Source organism: Strix uralensis, chromosome 5, assembly GCF_047716275.1.
Source record: "Strix uralensis isolate ZFMK-TIS-50842 chromosome 5, bStrUra1, whole genome shotgun sequence".
In the NCBI taxonomy this organism is placed as follows: Eukaryota; Metazoa; Chordata; class Aves; order Strigiformes; family Strigidae; genus Strix; species Strix uralensis.
The window spans coordinates 644,728-662,040 of record NC_133976.1 but is presented as its reverse complement, the minus strand read 5'-3'; the positions used below and the strand labels follow the sequence as shown (position 1 = coordinate 662,040).

The following is a 17,313-nucleotide window of genomic DNA, read 5'->3' as shown; positions in this document are numbered from 1 at the left end:
CCCCGGGGGGCTGCTGGGCCTGCAGGGGGGCTCGGGGGGCTTCCTGCAGCCCTCTGGCTCCTGGCAGCGGCGCCGAAGGGGCCGGTGCTCTCCTGCCAGCCCGGACGGTGCTTTTGCTCGCCCCGGTTTAGTCTTTGCCCAGGCCGGGCCTGGCAGCCTGCAAAGCCCTGGCCTCGGCCGTCAGCACCTTTGCCAGATGTTTGCCTCTGTACGTAGCTGGTGCCTTCGTGTTGCAGCTGACATGATTCAATGTAAGAAATTCTCCATCCCATGGCTTCTTGTGCCAAAATCCTCAATTCTTCACGCTGAAGAAAGCTGCTGGCTTTGTGGCTCAAGGCGGTGACGGGTCAGGACTCTGTGATGGCGCCGAAGCTCCTCTCGTGCCCTGTCATTTTCCCAGGGGTCCCCGTCGGGGTGGCTGCAGCCCGGAGCAGCCTCGCGGCGGCCGCACCAAGTCACGGGTCTGTGTTTAACGAAGCATTGCCCTGGGCTGTTCCAGGAGAGCCAGGCCCAGGCTGCGGGTTGAGAACCGGCACCGTTGGGTTTCAGTTTCTTTGCAGTTTAACGGCGTTTCCCATCCCCTGCTGCTGCCCCGCGGTGTCGCGGTGCTGCTGGTCCCGGGGAAGAGCCGTTGGCTCAGCGGGGATGCGTGGGCTGGGCTGGAGCTGGGGCACGGGCTGACAGTGTAGCCTGAGCCGGGGGAAGTGGTTCTGCTGCCAAACCGGAGCCTAGGCTGGGCCTAACAAACACCCCTGAGCAAACCAACACAGCTGAGCCTGGCCCAGAGTCCCTCGGAGACAGTAAAACCCGACAGAAGAAGCGGGAGGGGGTAGGACGGGGCAGGAAAAAGCCCTTGTTTGCCCCCGAGGACGCAGGAGCTGAGCCCAGGTCCTGTGGTTCCCCCAGCGCCCAGGGGGGGCAGCTGCTACCGGTGGCAGTGAGGCAAAGGGGCAGGTGTCATATTAATTTTTTTATTAAATTCAGTTAGTTTTCTCTTTATATAATAACCTTTTTCCTCTAGGCACAATACAATACAAGGACTCTGTATGTTTGACACAATGTACAGAAACTTCAATAATCTACAACTGCTCAGGTAAGTTACAAAAACCTCCATGTTACACCAGCTACCTGCCACAGCCATTATTGTACAATAGAACAAAGAGGGGAACCGGGGGGGTAAGACTGTACAAAGATCTCTGCACTGAAATAAAACATTGTACTCCTTTAAAAACAAGACAGGGAGAGGAGTTGGCCGAGCTCGGGGGAGGCAGGAGGGCGGCAGAGGCCGATTCCCGTCCAGCAGCGGGTCCCCGCGACACCTGGGGGGGGGGGGCAAACCCGGCCGCGTTCACACCAGTGCAGGGGGGGGGGTGAGGTGCTACAGGAGCCGTTTCTGTACCGAGATTCCCCTTTTGCACTGACACTGCGACAGCGACGAGCGGGGCAGCGGGCGGGGCAGGGGGGACACACACGTCTCCTGCTGGGACCCCTCTGCCAGCACGGGCAGAGCACAGGCACGGGGGGGACACGGGGGGGCTCGGGGAAGGGAAGAGCCCTGAGGCGGTGGGGAGAGGAGGGCAGCGCTGTGCGGTGCCCCCCGAAGGGGCTGCCCCCTCCATCCCACAAGAGGGCTCGGGGGGGTGACCTGTGCAAAGAGATCGGGGGGGGGGGGGGGGGGGGGTGGGGGTGGGCAGCGGCCAGTGCCCGGCCTGTCCCAGACCCTGGGCCACAGAGGCCGGTCTGGTCCTGCCCCCCCCCCCCGTACCAGGGGGACAGAAGGGACCGAGCCAGGGCACCCAGGGTGCAGCGTTTGGCACCTCCCGCGGGGGAATGTGTGTGTCCCCCCCGCCAGGACAGCCTGACTGCGGAGGTAGAGACCGTGCCCCCACCGGGACAGGGAGCAGCCACAGCCCCCCCCCGCAGCCACGGAGCCGTGCTCGGTTCCGGTGTGAGGCTGGAGGGCCGGTCGCTCTGCCCGCGGCTGCCCGGGGGACAGTGGCTGGGGCAGGTGTCACCCCCGCGACCACCGGCCCCCAGTTCCAGCGAGACGGGAGCGAAGCCCAGGCCAGGCTCAGGGCAGGGAGGGGGCAGGGCCGGGTCCCCCCCACCTCCGCGGATGCTCAGGCAGCCATGCGAGCGCGGGCAGGACAAGGCAGGCAGCTCCCGCTTCCTCCAGCAGCACGGGGTGGGTGGAGGGGAGGTGCCCCCCCCACCTCCTGCCAGCTGACACGCCCCTGCTGCCACAGAGAGCGGGAGCGGCGCCGCCCGGCGCGGGGGCGGGGGGGGGGGCACAGAGGGGACACTAATTACAGGGCTCAGACAGGCCTGGGGGGAGAGGACAGGCTCCCGCCACCCCCCAGCCTGCTTCAACGCGAAGAATTCCTGCACGACACAGTCCCACCAGCGGGAACATCCTGATCCTGTGCCCGGGGGTGCCCCAGCACAGCACGCCCACGGGGGGGGGGGAAGGGAGGCCGCCTGGCCCCCCCCGTCCCAGTCAGTCACAGCCCGGGCGCTGCCTCTGTGCGACGCAGAGACTCAGTGCCTGGAATAGAGACTCCTCTGAGCCAGCCTCACGCGTCCGACAAGCAGCTCTGGATGCGGTCGATCCACTGCTGGGCGAGCTGCACGTCCTGGGCGCAGAAATTGTAAACTCGTTTTGTCGTCTTCAGCTGCAGGGGAGGAGAGAGGAGGAGGAGGGTGAGCGGGGCTGCACCCGGAGCAGGGGGCCAGGACGAGCTCCTTCCCCCCTCCCCCCCCCCCCCCCCCCCCCCCCCCCGCCAAGGCCACACTCACATCGAAGAAGGCTTTCTCGTCCACCGTCTTGGGGGCCCCCATGGTGGGGGTCCCCGGGGTGATGGACTCCACCTCGGCCAGGTCGATGACGCCTTTGCACTCCGTGTCCATCCGGCTGTCGTAGTACCGCAGCTGCGGGGGGAGCCCGAGCGTCAGAGCCCGGGGAGAGCAAGGGGGATGGACAGACAGATGGACCCCGAGGCTCCCCCCCACCCCTCCCAGTACCTGATGTTTGGTTTTATCCAGCACGAACCAACGAGGCTTCCAGGGTTTCATGAAGGCCCCTTTCTTGTACAGCGACCCCTCGTAGGACCTGTGGGGGCGAGGGGTGTGTCAGGGCAGAAGGGACAAGAAGCGACGGGGGTCCGGGCTCCGCAGGACCCACACACCTCCGCCTGCCCCAGGGAGGGACCCCCCGGCACCCCAAGCCCCCCCCGCCTGCCTGTTCTCGCTCTCCGACATCTGGAACTGGCTGTAGAGCGTGCTGGTGCTCCTGCGGCCGCCCTGCTTCCCGCTGGAGGGGGTGGAGGTGCTGCTGGTGTCGCTGTCGAGGCTGAGGTTGAGGGTGGAGCCCACGCCGCTCTCCTGCAGGTAGACGCCGAGCGAGCGCCGGTGGTGGGAGAGGCCGGAGGACATCAGCAGGGAGCTGGGGGTCTGCGGGGAGCAGAAGGCACAGCGTGAGGAGGGGGGACAGCCCTGCACCCCACAGGCACACCCAGATGGGGGGGCCTGGCACCAGCACCCCTCCTCGGCCCCTGGCTGCAGCAGCGAACACCCAGAATCCCAGAATCATCTGGGTTGGAAAAGCCCTTGAAGCTCCTCCAGTCCAACCATGAACCTCACCCTGACCGTTCCCAACTCCACCAGATCCCTCAGCGCTGGGTCAACCCGACTCTTCAACCCCTCCAGGGATGGGGACTCCCCCCCTGCCCTGGGCAGCCCATTCCAACGCCCAACAACCCCTTCTGCAAAGAAATCCTTCCGAAGAGCCAGTCTGACCCTGCCCTGGCGCAGCTTGAGGCCATTCCCTCTTGGCCTGCCGCTGGTTCCTTGGCTCAAGAGACTCATCCCCCCTCTCTGCACCCTCCTTTCAGGCAGTTGCAGAGGGCCAGGAGGTCTCCCCTCAGCCTCCTCTTCTCCACACTAAACGCCCCCAGTTCCCTCAGCCGCTCCCCATCACACCTGTGCTCCACACCCTGCACCAGCTCCGTTGCCCTTCTCTGGACACGCTCGAGTCATTCAATGGCCTTGAATGCCATCCCCCCCCACCTCAGCCCCCACCTACCCGGCTGCCCTCCGGCCGCGCCTCGGTGCGCTGGGAAGCTTTGACCTTGTCCCACGTGTCCTTCCAGCGCTCTGGGACCTGCCCCAGCTCCATCTCCAAGTTGTGCAGTTCCTGAGGGGGAGATTCAGGGGATGAGACACCCCCACGCCAGCACTGTTGTCCCTGTCCTGGGGACTCAACCAACTCCAACTTCAGTCCCCGGTCACAGGGGGTGCACGGGGCAGCGTCCCCCCGCCCTGTGGGGACACCATGGCGAGGCTGAGGCGCTCACCTCCAGCAGTTTGGAGATGGCGTCGGGCTCCACGCGGCCGCGGTTGTCGTAGCAGGGCCAGATGATCTTGCGTTTTGTCTGGGGGGCACCAGTGTCCTGCCGATCCGCCTCCTCCACGTGCTCCGGCTGCCCCTGCGCCAGCTCCCAGTCGTAGGAGGGGCCCTCGGAAAGCGTCTCCTCCGTGTAGTAGTCCCACACCTTCAGGTTGGAAATGTTGCTGTACGGCCTCAGCACCTGCGGAAGCGGTGGGGTTACGCTCAGGAAGGGCAGCAGCCTCCAGGCAGGACAGGTCCCCGGCCACGCTGCAGGGACCATCTGTCCAGAGGAGGGAATCAGTCCCTTCACGAGGAGTTTTCCCTGAGGGCGAAGCTTTCTGACCAGTAACAAGAGGCAGTGGAAGCTGGAAGGCTGTGGGCTGGTCAGGAAAAGGCAATGCTGGGCCGGAGAAGGGCAGAGCAGCTCCCAGCTTTGGCTGAGATGGAGCCCAGGCCCAGCGGGAGCTCCGAGCAGCCCGGCCGCACCCGCAGAGCGCAGCCCCCAGAAGCTGCCACCTCCTGACCCTGAGGAAGGATGTTCCCAGCTCGTGGGGGTGAAGAGCCCAAAACGAGACCTTGGCAGCAACAGCTCGGGCACCCCCTCCCCTCTGCAGCCTCACTACATCCCCCCCGACTCCTCTGTGGGGACGCGGCTCTGCGGGGACACGGCTCTGGGCGCCCTGACTCTGCTCGTGCTCCCCGAGGTGGCAGGACCCTCCCCAGAGGCCCCTCGGGTGGGCAAACGCCAGGGCCCAGCCGGGGCGGGGCCTCTCGCTCGGCTCCGGGCGGACGGGGGGAGCCCGGGGGCTGCCCCGGGCAGGGGCAGGGTGCTCACCTCCCCGTCCTCGGGGGCGTACATGTAGTTGAAGAAGACGGGGGCTTTCTTGTTCAGCCGGTCAATGTAATCCCAGATGGATTTGTAGACCTGCTGGCTCTTCCGCTCGCCCTTCTCCTCGTAAAGGAGGCCTGTGGGAAGAGCGGGGAGGGGGCGTCACGTGGGGCGAGGCACCGGGCCACCAGCCACCACGGGCCCCGCACGCTGCCCTCACCCAGCTCGATGCGCTCGTAGTCAGAGTCCAGCAGGAACGTCCGGAAACGGTTGGAAATGTAGTGGTAGCTGAGGAATTTCAGGTAGTACTGGCTGAACTCGAACTCCATGGGGAACTGCAGGTGGATCTGTGGGGAGCAGCACGGATGAGACCCCCCCCACCCCAGCACCCACAGGCTGCAGCCGCAGCGCTCGGGGAGCGGGCCCGGCCGTGGCAGAGGCGGCAGCGTCACCTCGGAGCTCACCTGGTGAACGCAGTCCAGGAACTGCAGGAAAATGGGGGCAAAACCGCTGCTCTGGCCGGCCAGGGTCTGCGCGCCACGGTGGCTGAAGCGGTGCCCGAAGGAGAGCCACTCCTTCTCCACCAGCAGGCGGAAGCCCTCCAGCGTGCGGTAGTAGGGGTCCGACAGCAGCTGCACCAAGGAGACGACCTGCGGGGACACAGGGGGGCTCGAGGGGCTGGCGGGGGGGTGGTCGCCGCCGTGTCGGGCAGCCCGAGGGCTCCTACCTGCGTGGTGATGTCCCAGCCGTCCTCCAGGCTGACCAGCACGGAGGAGCCTGTGTCCAGGAGCTCCACCACCAACACCGAGATCTGCAGGATCTTATGGATCTGCCAAGGGAAGGGCCGAGAGTTACGAGGGTGCAGGGAAACTCCTTCGCTGGATGTGGCATAAAAGTGACCCTTTCTCCAGGGAGCAGAGCACGGGGGCTGCGCAGGGCTGCGGCACGTGAGCCTTATGGGGAGTGGCTGAGGGAACTGGGGGGGTTTAGTCTGGAGAAGAGGAGGCTGAGGGGAGACCTCATGGCCCTCTGCAACTCCCTGAAAGGAGGGTGCAGAGAGGGGGGATGAGTCTCTTGAGCCAAGGAACCAGCGGCAGGCCAAGAGGGAATGGCCTCAAGCTGCGCCAGGGCAGGGTCAGACTGGCTCTTCGGAAGGATTTCTTTGCAGAAGGGGTTGTTGGGCGTTGGAATGGGCTGCCCAGGGCAGGGGGGGAGTCCCCATCCCTGGAGGGGTTGAAGAGTCGGGCTGACCCAGCGCTGAGGGATCTGGTGGAGTTGGGAACGGTCAGGGTGAGGTTCATGGTTGGACTGGAGGAGCTTCAAGGGATTTCCCAACCCAGATGATTCTGGGATTCTGTGACCCCCGTGCTCAGACACTGCAGCACCCTGCATCTGCGACAGCAAGGCCTGGGGGAGGCTGAACCCCCACACCACAGGCAGAGTCCCGAGCAGAGCTGTGTGTCCCTCACTGCAGTGCTCTGGACTATTCTACCCTTGGTCCTCTGTCCTGGTTTCGGCTGGGATAGAATTAATTTTCCTTCTCAGTAGCCAGAATAGCGCTGTACTTTGGATCCACTGTGGGATTTGGATGAGAATGCTGATAACACGCTGATGTTTACGGCTGTAACCAAGAGATCAAGGTCTCTCCAACTCCCCACGTCCTGCCCGTGCACACAAGGAGCTGGGAGGAGGCACGGCCAGAGCACCAGACCCCAATTAGCCAGTTAAATATTCCATATCATGTAATGTCATGCTCAGTATATAAAGGAGGGGTGGCTGGGAAGGAGGAGGGGGGTTCTCTCTGCTGTTGGAATTGTGATGGCGGGATTTGGGTTTTTGGGATCGCTGGCCAGGAACAGGCTGGGTATCGGTCAGCAGGTGGCCAGGATTCGCATGGTGTTACCCGTCTGTACTTTCTATCATTGTCACTATTTTATCACAATTACTAAGCTGTTTTTTGCCTCAACCCACGAGTCTCCCTCCACCTCTACAATTTCCTTCCCCATTCCCTGGGCGGGGAGGCTGAGCAAGCAGCTGCCGGCCGGGTTTAAACCACGACATCCTCACCCCAACCTCACTCCCTTTGTGTGCCCCAGGGACACCCCGCAGAGGGGCTCCGGATTTCCCCCATACCAGGAGGGAAGAGCAACAACAAAGGGTCTGGGGCAGGGCCCCTCCAGGCTGGGGGGTGACCACTGACCTGGGACAGCCACTCGGACTCCTCCAGTGAGCGCAGGTAGGCGACGCTGGGGTCGGTGGAGGGGCAGCCGGGCACGCAGGCCTTCATCAGCTTCTTGAAGCTGGCCTTCACCTGCCGCACGTCGAACACCTCGATGGGAACCACCTCCCAGTGCTGCAGCGGGTCCGGCTTCACCCCCTGAGGCAGGAGGGGAGAGTCAGCACCGTCCAGAGAGCCCCCCCTGCCCTGCCCCGAGGAAGCTGCCGCCGCGCCCGGGGCTCACCTTCAGCTGCGACTTGTCGCCGATGATGTAGAGCGAGGCGCGGTGCTGGCGCAGGAAGCTGGGCTCCGAGGGGGTGCCGTTGTGCTGGGCACCCAGCAGGTCCTTCCCGGCCAGGCGCGACCCGATCTCCATGTTCAGGGCGTAGCTGCTCACGCGCCCGCTGGCTCGGATGCTGCCCCACTTGCCTGCAAGACGCCCAGCGGTCAGGTTGGGGGTCCCCAGCGGGCTCGTGGCCCCCCCAGCCGGGCTGGCACGGGGGCAAGCGGCTCGCCGTGGAAGCGTTGGCTGAGCTGCCGTCACCCGGCGCCCCGGGACGGTGCTGGGAACCAGGTTTGCTTTTGCTCCCTTCTCCTTGCTGGGTGCTGGAGGATTTCCTGCCCTGGTAGATATGGAGCCCAAACCCCAGCGGCTCCGCAGCCTGCGCCCGCACCCCGGGATCTGCCCCTTCCCCGCCAGCCCCTGGCCCCCAGCACCGCCCAGGCACCAGCGGACATGCCAGGAGCCCAAAGCAAACCTGCGAGGACGCTGCGGGGTCGGGGTGGGGACAGGCCTGGTACTTACCGCTGGCACCACGACATGCTCGGTGGAGGCGTTAGCGGGCCGAGGTGGGGTGTTACTGGGGCATTAGTCATGTGAAGGGGGGTGGAGCGTGTGTGTGGGGGGGTCAGTCGGTCGAGGTTAGCACCCGGACGGCGGTTAGGGGCCGGCGGTACCGTACCTCGGGGCGTCTCGCGGCCCTTCGGCGACACGCACTTGGGGGTGGAGAGAGTGATGACCCGAGCTCTGTGAGCGAGCCCTGAGAGGACGAAAGCGACTCAGCGAGGGCACCCACGCTCCGCCGGCCGGGCGGGAAGAGGCACCCGGGGACCCCGACCGAGCGCCCGGAGCAGTCGGTGGGGATGAAGATGGCTCCGGGGTGGTGCAGCGGGTCCCTCCCTCCCTCCCTGCAGCTGCCCCGTGGCGCAGAGTTCGGGGGGGAGCAAAGGGGAAGCATCTACTCTACAAGAGCTGCCCCGAGCCGGGGGCCTTGGCGAGGCCCCCATGAGGCAGCGTCCACTCGCACGTCCTCACCTCCGTGGCTAACAGTACTGGGCCCATCGTCCTTCCCTCCCATCACCTGCTTCATGAGCGATCCCAGCTTAGGCTGCCTCTTGTCGGAGAAATCTGCGGCACCAACAAAACGTCAGCTCTCGGCCTCGCCGGGCTGCTCCGGAGGGGCCCTCCCGCCTTGCTTCCCCACAACTGCTCGGGAGGGAGGGGAAGGGGCCAGAGAAAGCGGCAGCAAGCAGGAGCGCCTGGGGCCAGGCCAGCATGCGGGGGACATCGGGACACCCTCCAGCTGGAGCCACAGCAAAAAAAAAAAAAAAAAAAAAAAGGCACCCAGTGCAGCAGTGGGAGCCGGGGCTCAACCCTCCTGCAGCTCTGCCCCAGGCACTTCATCCCAGCTGCTGGGCAGCCCCCAGGCCAGGTCACTCCTCTGCCACCCCCACGGCTCCGGGCACATCCTCCCGCACCAGTGGAGAGGCCTCGGAGCGGCTTTTGGCAAGTCCCCTCGTCCCCAAGCTGCAGGGAGGTCCCTCCGGCCCCGCTCACGCAGCGCAGATGGGGTGGAACGGTTAGGCCAGAGGAATGACACCGGAGCGTGGTGGGACGGCAGCTCTGCCCGCAGCGAAGGGCAGGCAAGGCAGGCAGAGACTTACCCAGGCTTCCCGCGGCAGAGCCCGAGCACTGCTGCCCACTGTGCCGGGGGCACCGAGACCTCGGCTCGCGGGGTCTGTCCCCACCCGGCCCAGATCCGAGCACAGGCTGAGGCTCCCAGCGCTCGTGGGTCCAGCGGGGGCCGCTGGGTTGCCCAAAACCCATCCCCACCACCAGCCACGGAAGCCCAGAGAGGGCTGGGAGCTCCAGAGAGCGCGCAGGGAAGGTTCCGCCGCCTCCTCCCGACGCGGGAGAGCGGGGAAGCGGCTCACCTGGCTGCCCGGGCCCTGGAACGGACGGCACGACCCACAGACGGCGCGACCCACGGACAGCGCGACCCACGGACGGGCCCCGCGCGCACCAGCGCCGCAGCCCGTGAGCGAGCTCCTCACCTGAGCTGCTCATGTGCGCGGAGGTGAAGCCGCTGAGTGTGTTGCGGCCGCCGGCGTCGGCGTAGTGCGGCATGGAGTTGATGACGGCCTGCAAGTACTTCTCCTGCTCCAAACTGGTGGAATCTGTCTGCGAGGGGCCTGGGAGGAGAGAGCCGCGGGCATCACCGCGCCGGCGCCGGGCCCGAGGAGGGGTCTGCGGCCCGGTGCGGGCACAGGCGCTGCCCGGGGCAGTGAGGGGGTGACGGGCACCTGCGGTAGGAGCGTTCTGGGACTTGAAGAGGCCCACGACGCCCTTTCCGTGCAGCCCCCCCGAGCGCAGCAGCACAGCCTTGGTGCGGGAGTTTCGCCAGCACACCACGGGGAAGCGGTTCTGGCGGTAGCAGCGGGAGATCCGCTGGATCGTGTTGTCCTGGATGCTCTGCGGCACGATGAGCAGCCCGGGGTAGCTGCGGGAGAGAGCGGAGGCTGGGCAGAGCGCCCACAAACCAGGGGAGACCCCCCCCGCTGTCCTCTCCTGCCCTGCAGACCCCCCTCCTCGGCCCGCTGAGGCTCACCTCCGGCAAATGGCGTACATGCGGTTCACGGTGGAGATGCGGAAGGGCTCGTTCTTGGAGCGGGTGAGGCTGCTGCTGAGGGTGCCCAGCCCCAGCCGCTGGTAGTCACGGCAGCAGGCTCGCTCCACCAGGTGGTTGATGGTCATCTTGTCCGAAGGTTTGATGGTGGTGGTGGGGGTCAAAGTGCTTCTGTCCATCTCTTCGGACACTGCGGAGGACAAAGGGGAATCCAGGTCTGACCTTGGTGTCCCACGTGCAGCTGGAGGTGACGTGAGGGCATCTCCCAATCCAGCAGAGACAGGACAGGGCAGGAGCTCCCCCCACGCCCTTCACCTGAAAGCCCAGGGCTGGGGATGGGGCTTTGGGAGGTTAAAAGTCCAAGGAAAAGTCATCTGCCTGGGTAGTGACATGAAAGCAGATTTCTTTGGTGCTTTCACACCGCTTGATACCACTGCAGGATGAGGACCAGCCCACCACAAGGCTGCCCAGGGCTGCTCCATCACACTGGCCTCGTCTCCTCCCTCAGAGGAGGGCAACCTCCTGGGAGTGGGGGGGCAACCTCCTGGGAGCGGGGGGCAACCTCCTGGGAGTGGGGGGCAGCACAGGCGAGACCTCAGCTCCAGCCAGGCTTCCAGCCTGGGAAAATCACAGCCAGGCAGACACACCCCTGGGTGGCTGCTCTCCACGGGTGGCTTTCCAGGTGCGTTTCCTAACGCCAGAACCGAGGACAACAACAGATCTCAAAGGCATCTCTTCTGGGCCTGAATATTTTTGCTAATAACTTAAACAATGGACACAGCGGAGGTTTGTAATGTTTGCGGCAGACCTCGAGCTGAGAAGCGCCGCAAAGCAACAGGGGAGCAAACAAATGGAGCAGAATCCAAAGAGTCTCAGTGAACAGAAGATCCAAAAGCAGCCGTGTCCAGCATGCCGGCCCAGCCCTGCAGGCACTGCTCCCCACTGACACCCCAAATCCCATCCACGTCCGCTCTGAGGCGCCTTCCCCCGGGAGGGTTGTCAACACAGAGGACTTTGGTCCCTTCCAGTCCCTTGTTACTCTCAAACCAGCCAAGCTCTTCTCACGTCTAACCTAACCCGCCTTGCTGCAGCTTAAATCTGTGATGCTTCACCAGAGGAGCTGAGGCCACCGACCAAAGCGCTCCTTCCCCTCCCAGGCCTCGTTAGGTATTGCCAGCATGTCGAGTCACTGACTGGGGAGAACTGGGAGAACTGGGAGAGGCGACCGTGGCAGCAATCCTCGGCACCTGCTCCCCTGCAGAGCAACGCCCAGGACCTCTCCCAGCTAGGAGATGCTGCAGCAAACGTCCCGCTCCCCACAGCCCCCCCTTCCCTGCTCAGGGTGCTCCCCACCTGAGATCTCATCCTCGTTGTCCTCTGGGAAGTGCTGGCTGCTCCGCTGCTCCCACGTGGGCGGTGTGTATTTCTTTCGCGTCACGTACTGGCGGCCGATTGTTTTCTTGGCGTTTTTCACCAGGTTTTTGGAGAGTGTCCTGGAAGCAGAGAAGAGGTTGAGCCCAGCTGCCCCTGCCGGTGCACAACCACAGCCCAGCACAGCCCAAAGAGCAGCCCCCAAAGGGTTAAAGACCCCAACGCCCATCACACTGAGAGCAAAGCAGAGACAGGAGCGTCCCTCACCACCGGCTACAGGCGCAGGGCCAAAGTCACTGTCACCACAGCGGGAGAGATGTCACCTGCCAGCTCCCTCACCTGTAGGAGGGCACCGAGCCGAGGCAGAGCCTACAGCACGTCCCTTCTGGGGGGGACCCGGCTGCTGGGGGGGCTGGAGGGGGTGGCCAGGCTGAGCAGACGCCCCAGCCCCCCGACCCGAGGGGACGCCAGCCCTGTCCCGGGCTCTAACGCCGTCACCTCTGCATCATGGGTCCCACCAGCGCCGATCTGGCTCGTCCCCGGAGGAGGGGGACACTGCCAGCACAGCCTGGGCGCAGGACAGAGCCTGCAGCAGGTGACCTGCTCGATGCCACGTAAAGGACGAGGAGAGCGTGGCTGGGCTCGCCCCAGGGCAGCCGGGGCGAGCGGGGAAGGGAGGAGACCTTCCAGAAAGGCCACACAGTCAGACCAGGCTCTGCAGGACGGAGCTCCCAAAGGCAGGAATTCCTGAAGGCAGGAATGGCCTGCCCACAGGCAGGACCTCACGCTCATTGCCCTCTCGGCGAGCCCCTGGGCTCAGAGGGGAACAAACGAAGGAGACACGGGACATGGATCAGGCAGGGACGGGGCCATGGCCAACCCAGGACAGCAGCTACGCTGATGTCAAGATTTCTAGAAATGGCCCCATCTTGATAAGTGGAAAAGTGAGGCTAGGAGGAGCCTCAATTTGCTTTGCAAAGCAGACAGGAAGGGAATCAACTGCTGCCTGCGGCTACCAAGGGAGGGAAAACCTTCAGACCGAGGAATAACACACGCTCAGGCACGGGGACTAGGACCAGGCAGGTGGTCTAACCAGAGGACTGAGATCTGCAGATAGTGTGGAGCACTGGAAGCAGACTGGGAGGGGGGTGATGAAGCACATCTCCCAAGTTCCGATTTCTGAGAGGGCGCCCAGGCCTGGAGCTGGGCCTGGCAGCTCTGGAGGTCTCCGGAAGTTAATGGTGCAGGCACAGCTCCCTCAGCGCCGCCCGGAATCTGCCACGGGGCACCGGGATGACCGAGAGAGCACCCACGGGGCTGCCATGGAGAGAGCACACCCCAAACCTGCCAGAGCCAAGGGAGAAGCCCCAGCCCCCGCCGCATGCAGAGCAGGCGAGAAGAAACCCTGGGAACAGTGAAGGCTGCAGCCTGAGCCAACGTCCCCTCGCAAGCTCCCACCCAGGGGAAAGGCATCTTACGTGGTTGAATGGCCAAGGTGCCCGAGGGACATGACCCCCACTGTCAGGCCCTGGAAGATATCGGTCACCTGCTGGGAGCTGAGTCACAAACACGGGAGAGACGCTTAGAGGCCGGGGCACACCAAGAGCGAAGACGGCAGCAACCAGAGCCCAGCGCCGCAGCCTTGCCGAGCCACCGAGCGCAGGAGCAGGGCCTGGGCGCAGGTGGGCGCCGCGCAGAGCTCCGCCGCTACCCACCGCGCTCCCCCGCGCCCACCCGAACCTCTCCCGTCAGCCGCCTCCTCGGGGCAGGGAGCACGGCCGAAGCAAACACCCCGCTCCCCGAGTTTGAAGGGCACGGGGCTGGGAAACAGATCCTGAGAACACCACGTCCCCCCCAGAGACAAGTGGGGATCTTGAGCTCCAAGCACGGCAGGCTCGGGGAACCCCCACCTCCGGCGCAGGATTTGTGCTGCAGCTTTTCCGGAGCGAGCGATGCTCAGCGCCAGGGTGGGCCGGAGGAGGGAAAGGAGAAGCCCTGCAGTGCTCCCCATGGTGTGGCTACCTGAGCGAGGGGTTCTTCTCCTTGGCCTTGGGCTGCATGGCTTGCTTGGGCGACTGGCCCACGGTGAAGGCGAAGGTGCCACGCACGTGCTGGGGGTAGCGCAGCTTGTGCAGGTGCTTCCTGAAGACCTCGGCACTGTCTGAAGCCACCTCCTCATCGAAGGCAATCTTCAGCAACTGCAGGAAGAGCGGAGCAGGCTGAAGGGCCGCTCTCGGCGTGCTCAGCATGGTCAGGCCGCGGGGCTGGGACAGGCTCTTCCCACCGCACGGGGCAGAGCCCAGTCCTGGTCGGAGCAGGGACCACAACGGGCCAGGCCGGGGGCTGCCCTGTCTGTCCCTCCGTGCCAGCTCCTCTGTCCCATACCCCAGGGACCGCTCCATGCCCGGCACCGCTGCTCCTGGGATGGCCCCAGTGCCCAGTCACCGCGTGCTCGGGGATGGGCGGGAAGGAGCAGACAGCACATTTTAGGTGCTCTCCTCCCACCATTGCTCCACCTCCACGAGTCTCCCCAAGATGTAAAATGCTTAAAAACTACTCGTGCTGTGACCTCTCTCCCTGTTGTACTTCTCTCCCCCAAGAGCTGCTACGTGGTTTTGCAGAACCACCTCCCGGGGCACCGCGTGGGGACTTCTCACACCTTCCCAGGGCTCCAGCAGCCACCGGAGCAGTTGAAAAGGAGCCCTGAGCTGATGAGCAAGAGGTTGCTCCTGCACACTACGACCGGAGCACCTCCCTTACGGGGACAGGCTGAGAGAGTTGGGGGGTTCAGCTGGAGAAGAGAAGGCTCCGGGGAGACCTTAGAGCGGCCTCCCAGGACTGAAAGGGGCTACAGGAAAGGGGGGAGGGACTTGTCATCAGGGGGGAGGGATAGGATGAGGGGGAACGGGTTTAAACTGACAGAGGGGAGATTTAGATGAGATCTAAGGGAGAAATTGTTCCCTGTGAGGGGGGTGAGGCCCTGGCACAGGTTGCCCAGAGAAGCTGTGGCTGCCCCCTCCCTGGAAGGGTTCAAGGCCAGGTTGGACGGGGCTTTGGGCAACCTGGGCTAGCGGAAGGTGTCCCTGCCCGGGGCAGGGGGTGGCACTGGATGGGCTTTAAGGTCCCTTCCAGCCCAAACCATTTGACAATTCTATGGACCTCAGCCTACTCCCTCCTCTCCAAGGGGGCTCCAGCTGTGTCCCCTCAGCTGCGCTGTCACCTGCTGCAGAGGTTTTTTGGTTCCCTCAGGAAAACGACCCCCAGCCCACGTCAGCCTGGGCAGCACCGTGTCCCAGGGGCCAGGACCAGCCATGGCCACGTACCTGCTGGGTCCCACCAGCCGAGCGAGTGCAGCAGGGAGGAGCAGTCCACAGCCCCCCACGGTCTCACCTGGAATGTGCACGAGCGCAGCTGCAAACCCTCCTGGATGAACTGATCCACCTGGGCCTGGATATTGATCTTCTTCTCTTTGGTCAGCGAGGCGATGGGGAAGGATCGGATCACCACCTGCTCCCCCACTGCGCACAAACACGGCAACGGGTTAGCTGCAGCCCAGCACGAGGCCAGGCCACCACCTCAGAGAGCCCCGGAGGGCAAAGCGGCCACCAGCAGGCTAGAGGTGGCCCACAGCGACTTGTAGATGATGCCTGGGATGGGCACGAGTAATTTATCATCTACCAAAGGGGGAAAGCAAGAGCAACCACCCCTTTTGTAGTACCAGGAGCAAGCCCCCAGCAAGGCCCAGTACTGGCCCAGTTCCTGGCTGGTCGCTCACCCCAGGCAACCCCCGAGGCCTTTATCAGCAGCTCCTGCAGCCAGGCAAGCTGTGGCCACTGCTTCCAGAGCGCTACTGGCCCCCTCCTCCCCAGGCACGACCACCCCTAAAGAGAGAAGAGGTGGTGCCCATCGGCCCCTTACCCAGGGGGTCCGTGGGAGTGCCTTTGAAGATGATGCGGTACGTGGTGAGGAAGATGGCTCCTTCCGCGGGGAGCAGCGGCGGGCCACCGATGTTTCCTCCAGCAGCTTCTTCCCGCCCGTCGGGCATGAGGTACACGCGGAGCCCTTCCATCACACACTCCTCACCCACCAACAGGTTGGGGCGCAGCAGCTTTGGCTACGGGGATGGTACAAGAGGCAGTTCAGGCCCCGGCAGACTGCGGATGGGGGCTTGAGAATCCCACCCCCCAGCACCAGAACCTTCCCCCGCTGCCGCAGGCCCGGTCTGTACCTTCTGGATGGGAGGGAGCCTCTTGCTCTCCCTGTGCACGGCATCCAGCGTCTCGATGTGCATCTGCACAATGTCTGTGGGCAAACACGACCTTAGAGACTGCAAGCAGAGTCCTGCCCTACCCAGCACCCAGCGGGCTGTCAGCCTGCCCCAGAGCTTCCCACTGCTTCTGACAGAACCATCTCCTGAGCAGAGCCCGGTGGTGATCTGGGAGGATCCCCAGCGAGATGGCAGAGCCACCTGCTCCCCAGCACAGCTGCAAGGTGTCACAAAATCCCAGAATCATCCAGGTTGGAAAAGCCCTTGAAGATCCTCCAGTCCAACCATGAACCTCACCCTGACCGTTCCCAACTCCACCAGATCCCTCAGCGCTGGGTCAACCCGACTCTTCAACCCCTCCAGGGATGGGGACTCCCCCCCTGCCCTGGGCAGCCCATTCCAATGCCCAACAACCCCTTCTGCAAAGAAATCCTTCCGAAGAGCCAGTCTGACCCTGCCCTGGCGCAGCTTGAGGCCATTCCCTCTTGGCCTGCCGCTGGTTCCTTGGCTCAAGAGACTCATCCCCCCTCTCTGCACCCTCCTTTCAGGCAGTTGCAGAGGGCCAGGAGGTCTCCCCTCAGCCTCCTCTTCTCCACACTAAACCCCGCCAGTTCCCTCAGACGCTCCCCATCACACCTGTGCTCCAGACCCTGCACCAGCTCCGTTGCCCTTCTCTGGACACACTCGAGTCATTCAATGGCCTTTTTGGAGGGAGGGGCCCAAAACTGAACCCACTCATCGAGGGGAGGCCTCACCAGTGCCGAGCACAGGGGTCAGATCCCTTCCCTGTCCCTGCTGGCCACGCTAGTGCTGATACAAGCCAGGATGCCATTGGCCTCATTGGCCACCTGGGCACACTGTTGGCTCATTATCAATCCCCCCCCAGGTCCCTCTCTGACTGGCAGCTCTCCAGCCACTCCTCCCCAAGCCTGTAGCACTGCTGGGGGTTGTTGTGGCCCAAGGGCAGCACCCGGCATTTGGCCTTAGGGAAACTCCCCCAGTTGGCCTCAGCCCATCGCTCCAGACTGGCCAGGTCTCTCTGCAGAGCCTCCCTACCCTCGAGCAGACCAACACTCCCACCCAACTGGGTGTCGTCTGCAAACTGACTGAGGGTGCACTCGATCCCCTCGTCCAGATCATCAATAAAGATGTTAAACAAGAGTGGACCCAAAACCCAGCCCTGGGGGACACCACTCGTGACTGGCTGCCAACTGGATTTAACTCCGTTCCCCACAACTCTTGGAGCCTGGCCATCAGCCAGTTTTTTACGCAGCAAAGCGTGCGATCATCCAAGCTGCAAGCAGCCAGTTTCGCCAGGAGAATGCTGTGGGAAAC

General features: G+C 64.2%; 1 protein-coding gene across 6 annotated transcripts in view; it reads right to left on the bottom strand.

Moving 5' to 3' along the window:
* Positions 1 to 957: 957 nt before the first annotated feature.
* Positions 958 to 17,313, bottom strand: part of SBF1 (SET binding factor 1) — an 81,830-nt gene continuing 65,474 nt past the window's right edge. For 3 of the 6 annotated variants that reach the window (XM_074869572.1, XM_074869576.1, XM_074869577.1), the window contains 22 exons: positions 15,940 to 16,013; positions 15,630 to 15,825; positions 15,102 to 15,229; positions 13,734 to 13,909; positions 11,694 to 11,833; positions 10,323 to 10,530; positions 10,018 to 10,214; positions 9,769 to 9,906; positions 8,750 to 8,842; positions 8,397 to 8,474; positions 7,679 to 7,863; positions 7,417 to 7,593; positions 5,944 to 6,045; positions 5,681 to 5,866; positions 5,437 to 5,563; positions 5,223 to 5,353; positions 4,353 to 4,586; positions 4,082 to 4,192; positions 3,239 to 3,450; positions 3,022 to 3,109; positions 2,797 to 2,928; positions 958 to 2,672 (listed from right to left, as the gene is read on the bottom strand). In XM_074869572.1, coding sequence (XP_074725673.1) covers positions 2,574 to 2,672; positions 2,797 to 2,928; positions 3,022 to 3,109; positions 3,239 to 3,450; positions 4,082 to 4,192; positions 4,353 to 4,586; positions 5,223 to 5,353; positions 5,437 to 5,563; positions 5,681 to 5,866; positions 5,944 to 6,045; positions 7,417 to 7,593; positions 7,679 to 7,863; positions 8,397 to 8,474; positions 8,750 to 8,842; positions 9,769 to 9,906; positions 10,018 to 10,214; positions 10,323 to 10,530; positions 11,694 to 11,833; positions 13,734 to 13,909; positions 15,102 to 15,229; positions 15,630 to 15,825; positions 15,940 to 16,013 — 3,212 coding nt within the window. In that variant the 3' untranslated portion in view covers positions 958 to 2,573. The remainder of the gene's footprint in view (positions 2,673 to 2,796; positions 2,929 to 3,021; positions 3,110 to 3,238; positions 3,451 to 4,081; positions 4,193 to 4,352; positions 4,587 to 5,222; positions 5,354 to 5,436; positions 5,564 to 5,680; positions 5,867 to 5,943; positions 6,046 to 7,416; positions 7,594 to 7,678; positions 7,864 to 8,396; positions 8,475 to 8,749; positions 8,843 to 9,768; positions 9,907 to 10,017; positions 10,215 to 10,322; positions 10,531 to 11,693; positions 11,834 to 13,733; positions 13,910 to 15,101; positions 15,230 to 15,629; positions 15,826 to 15,939; positions 16,014 to 17,313) is intronic. The other 3 variants (XM_074869573.1, XM_074869574.1, XM_074869575.1) reach the window with 3 other exon arrangements.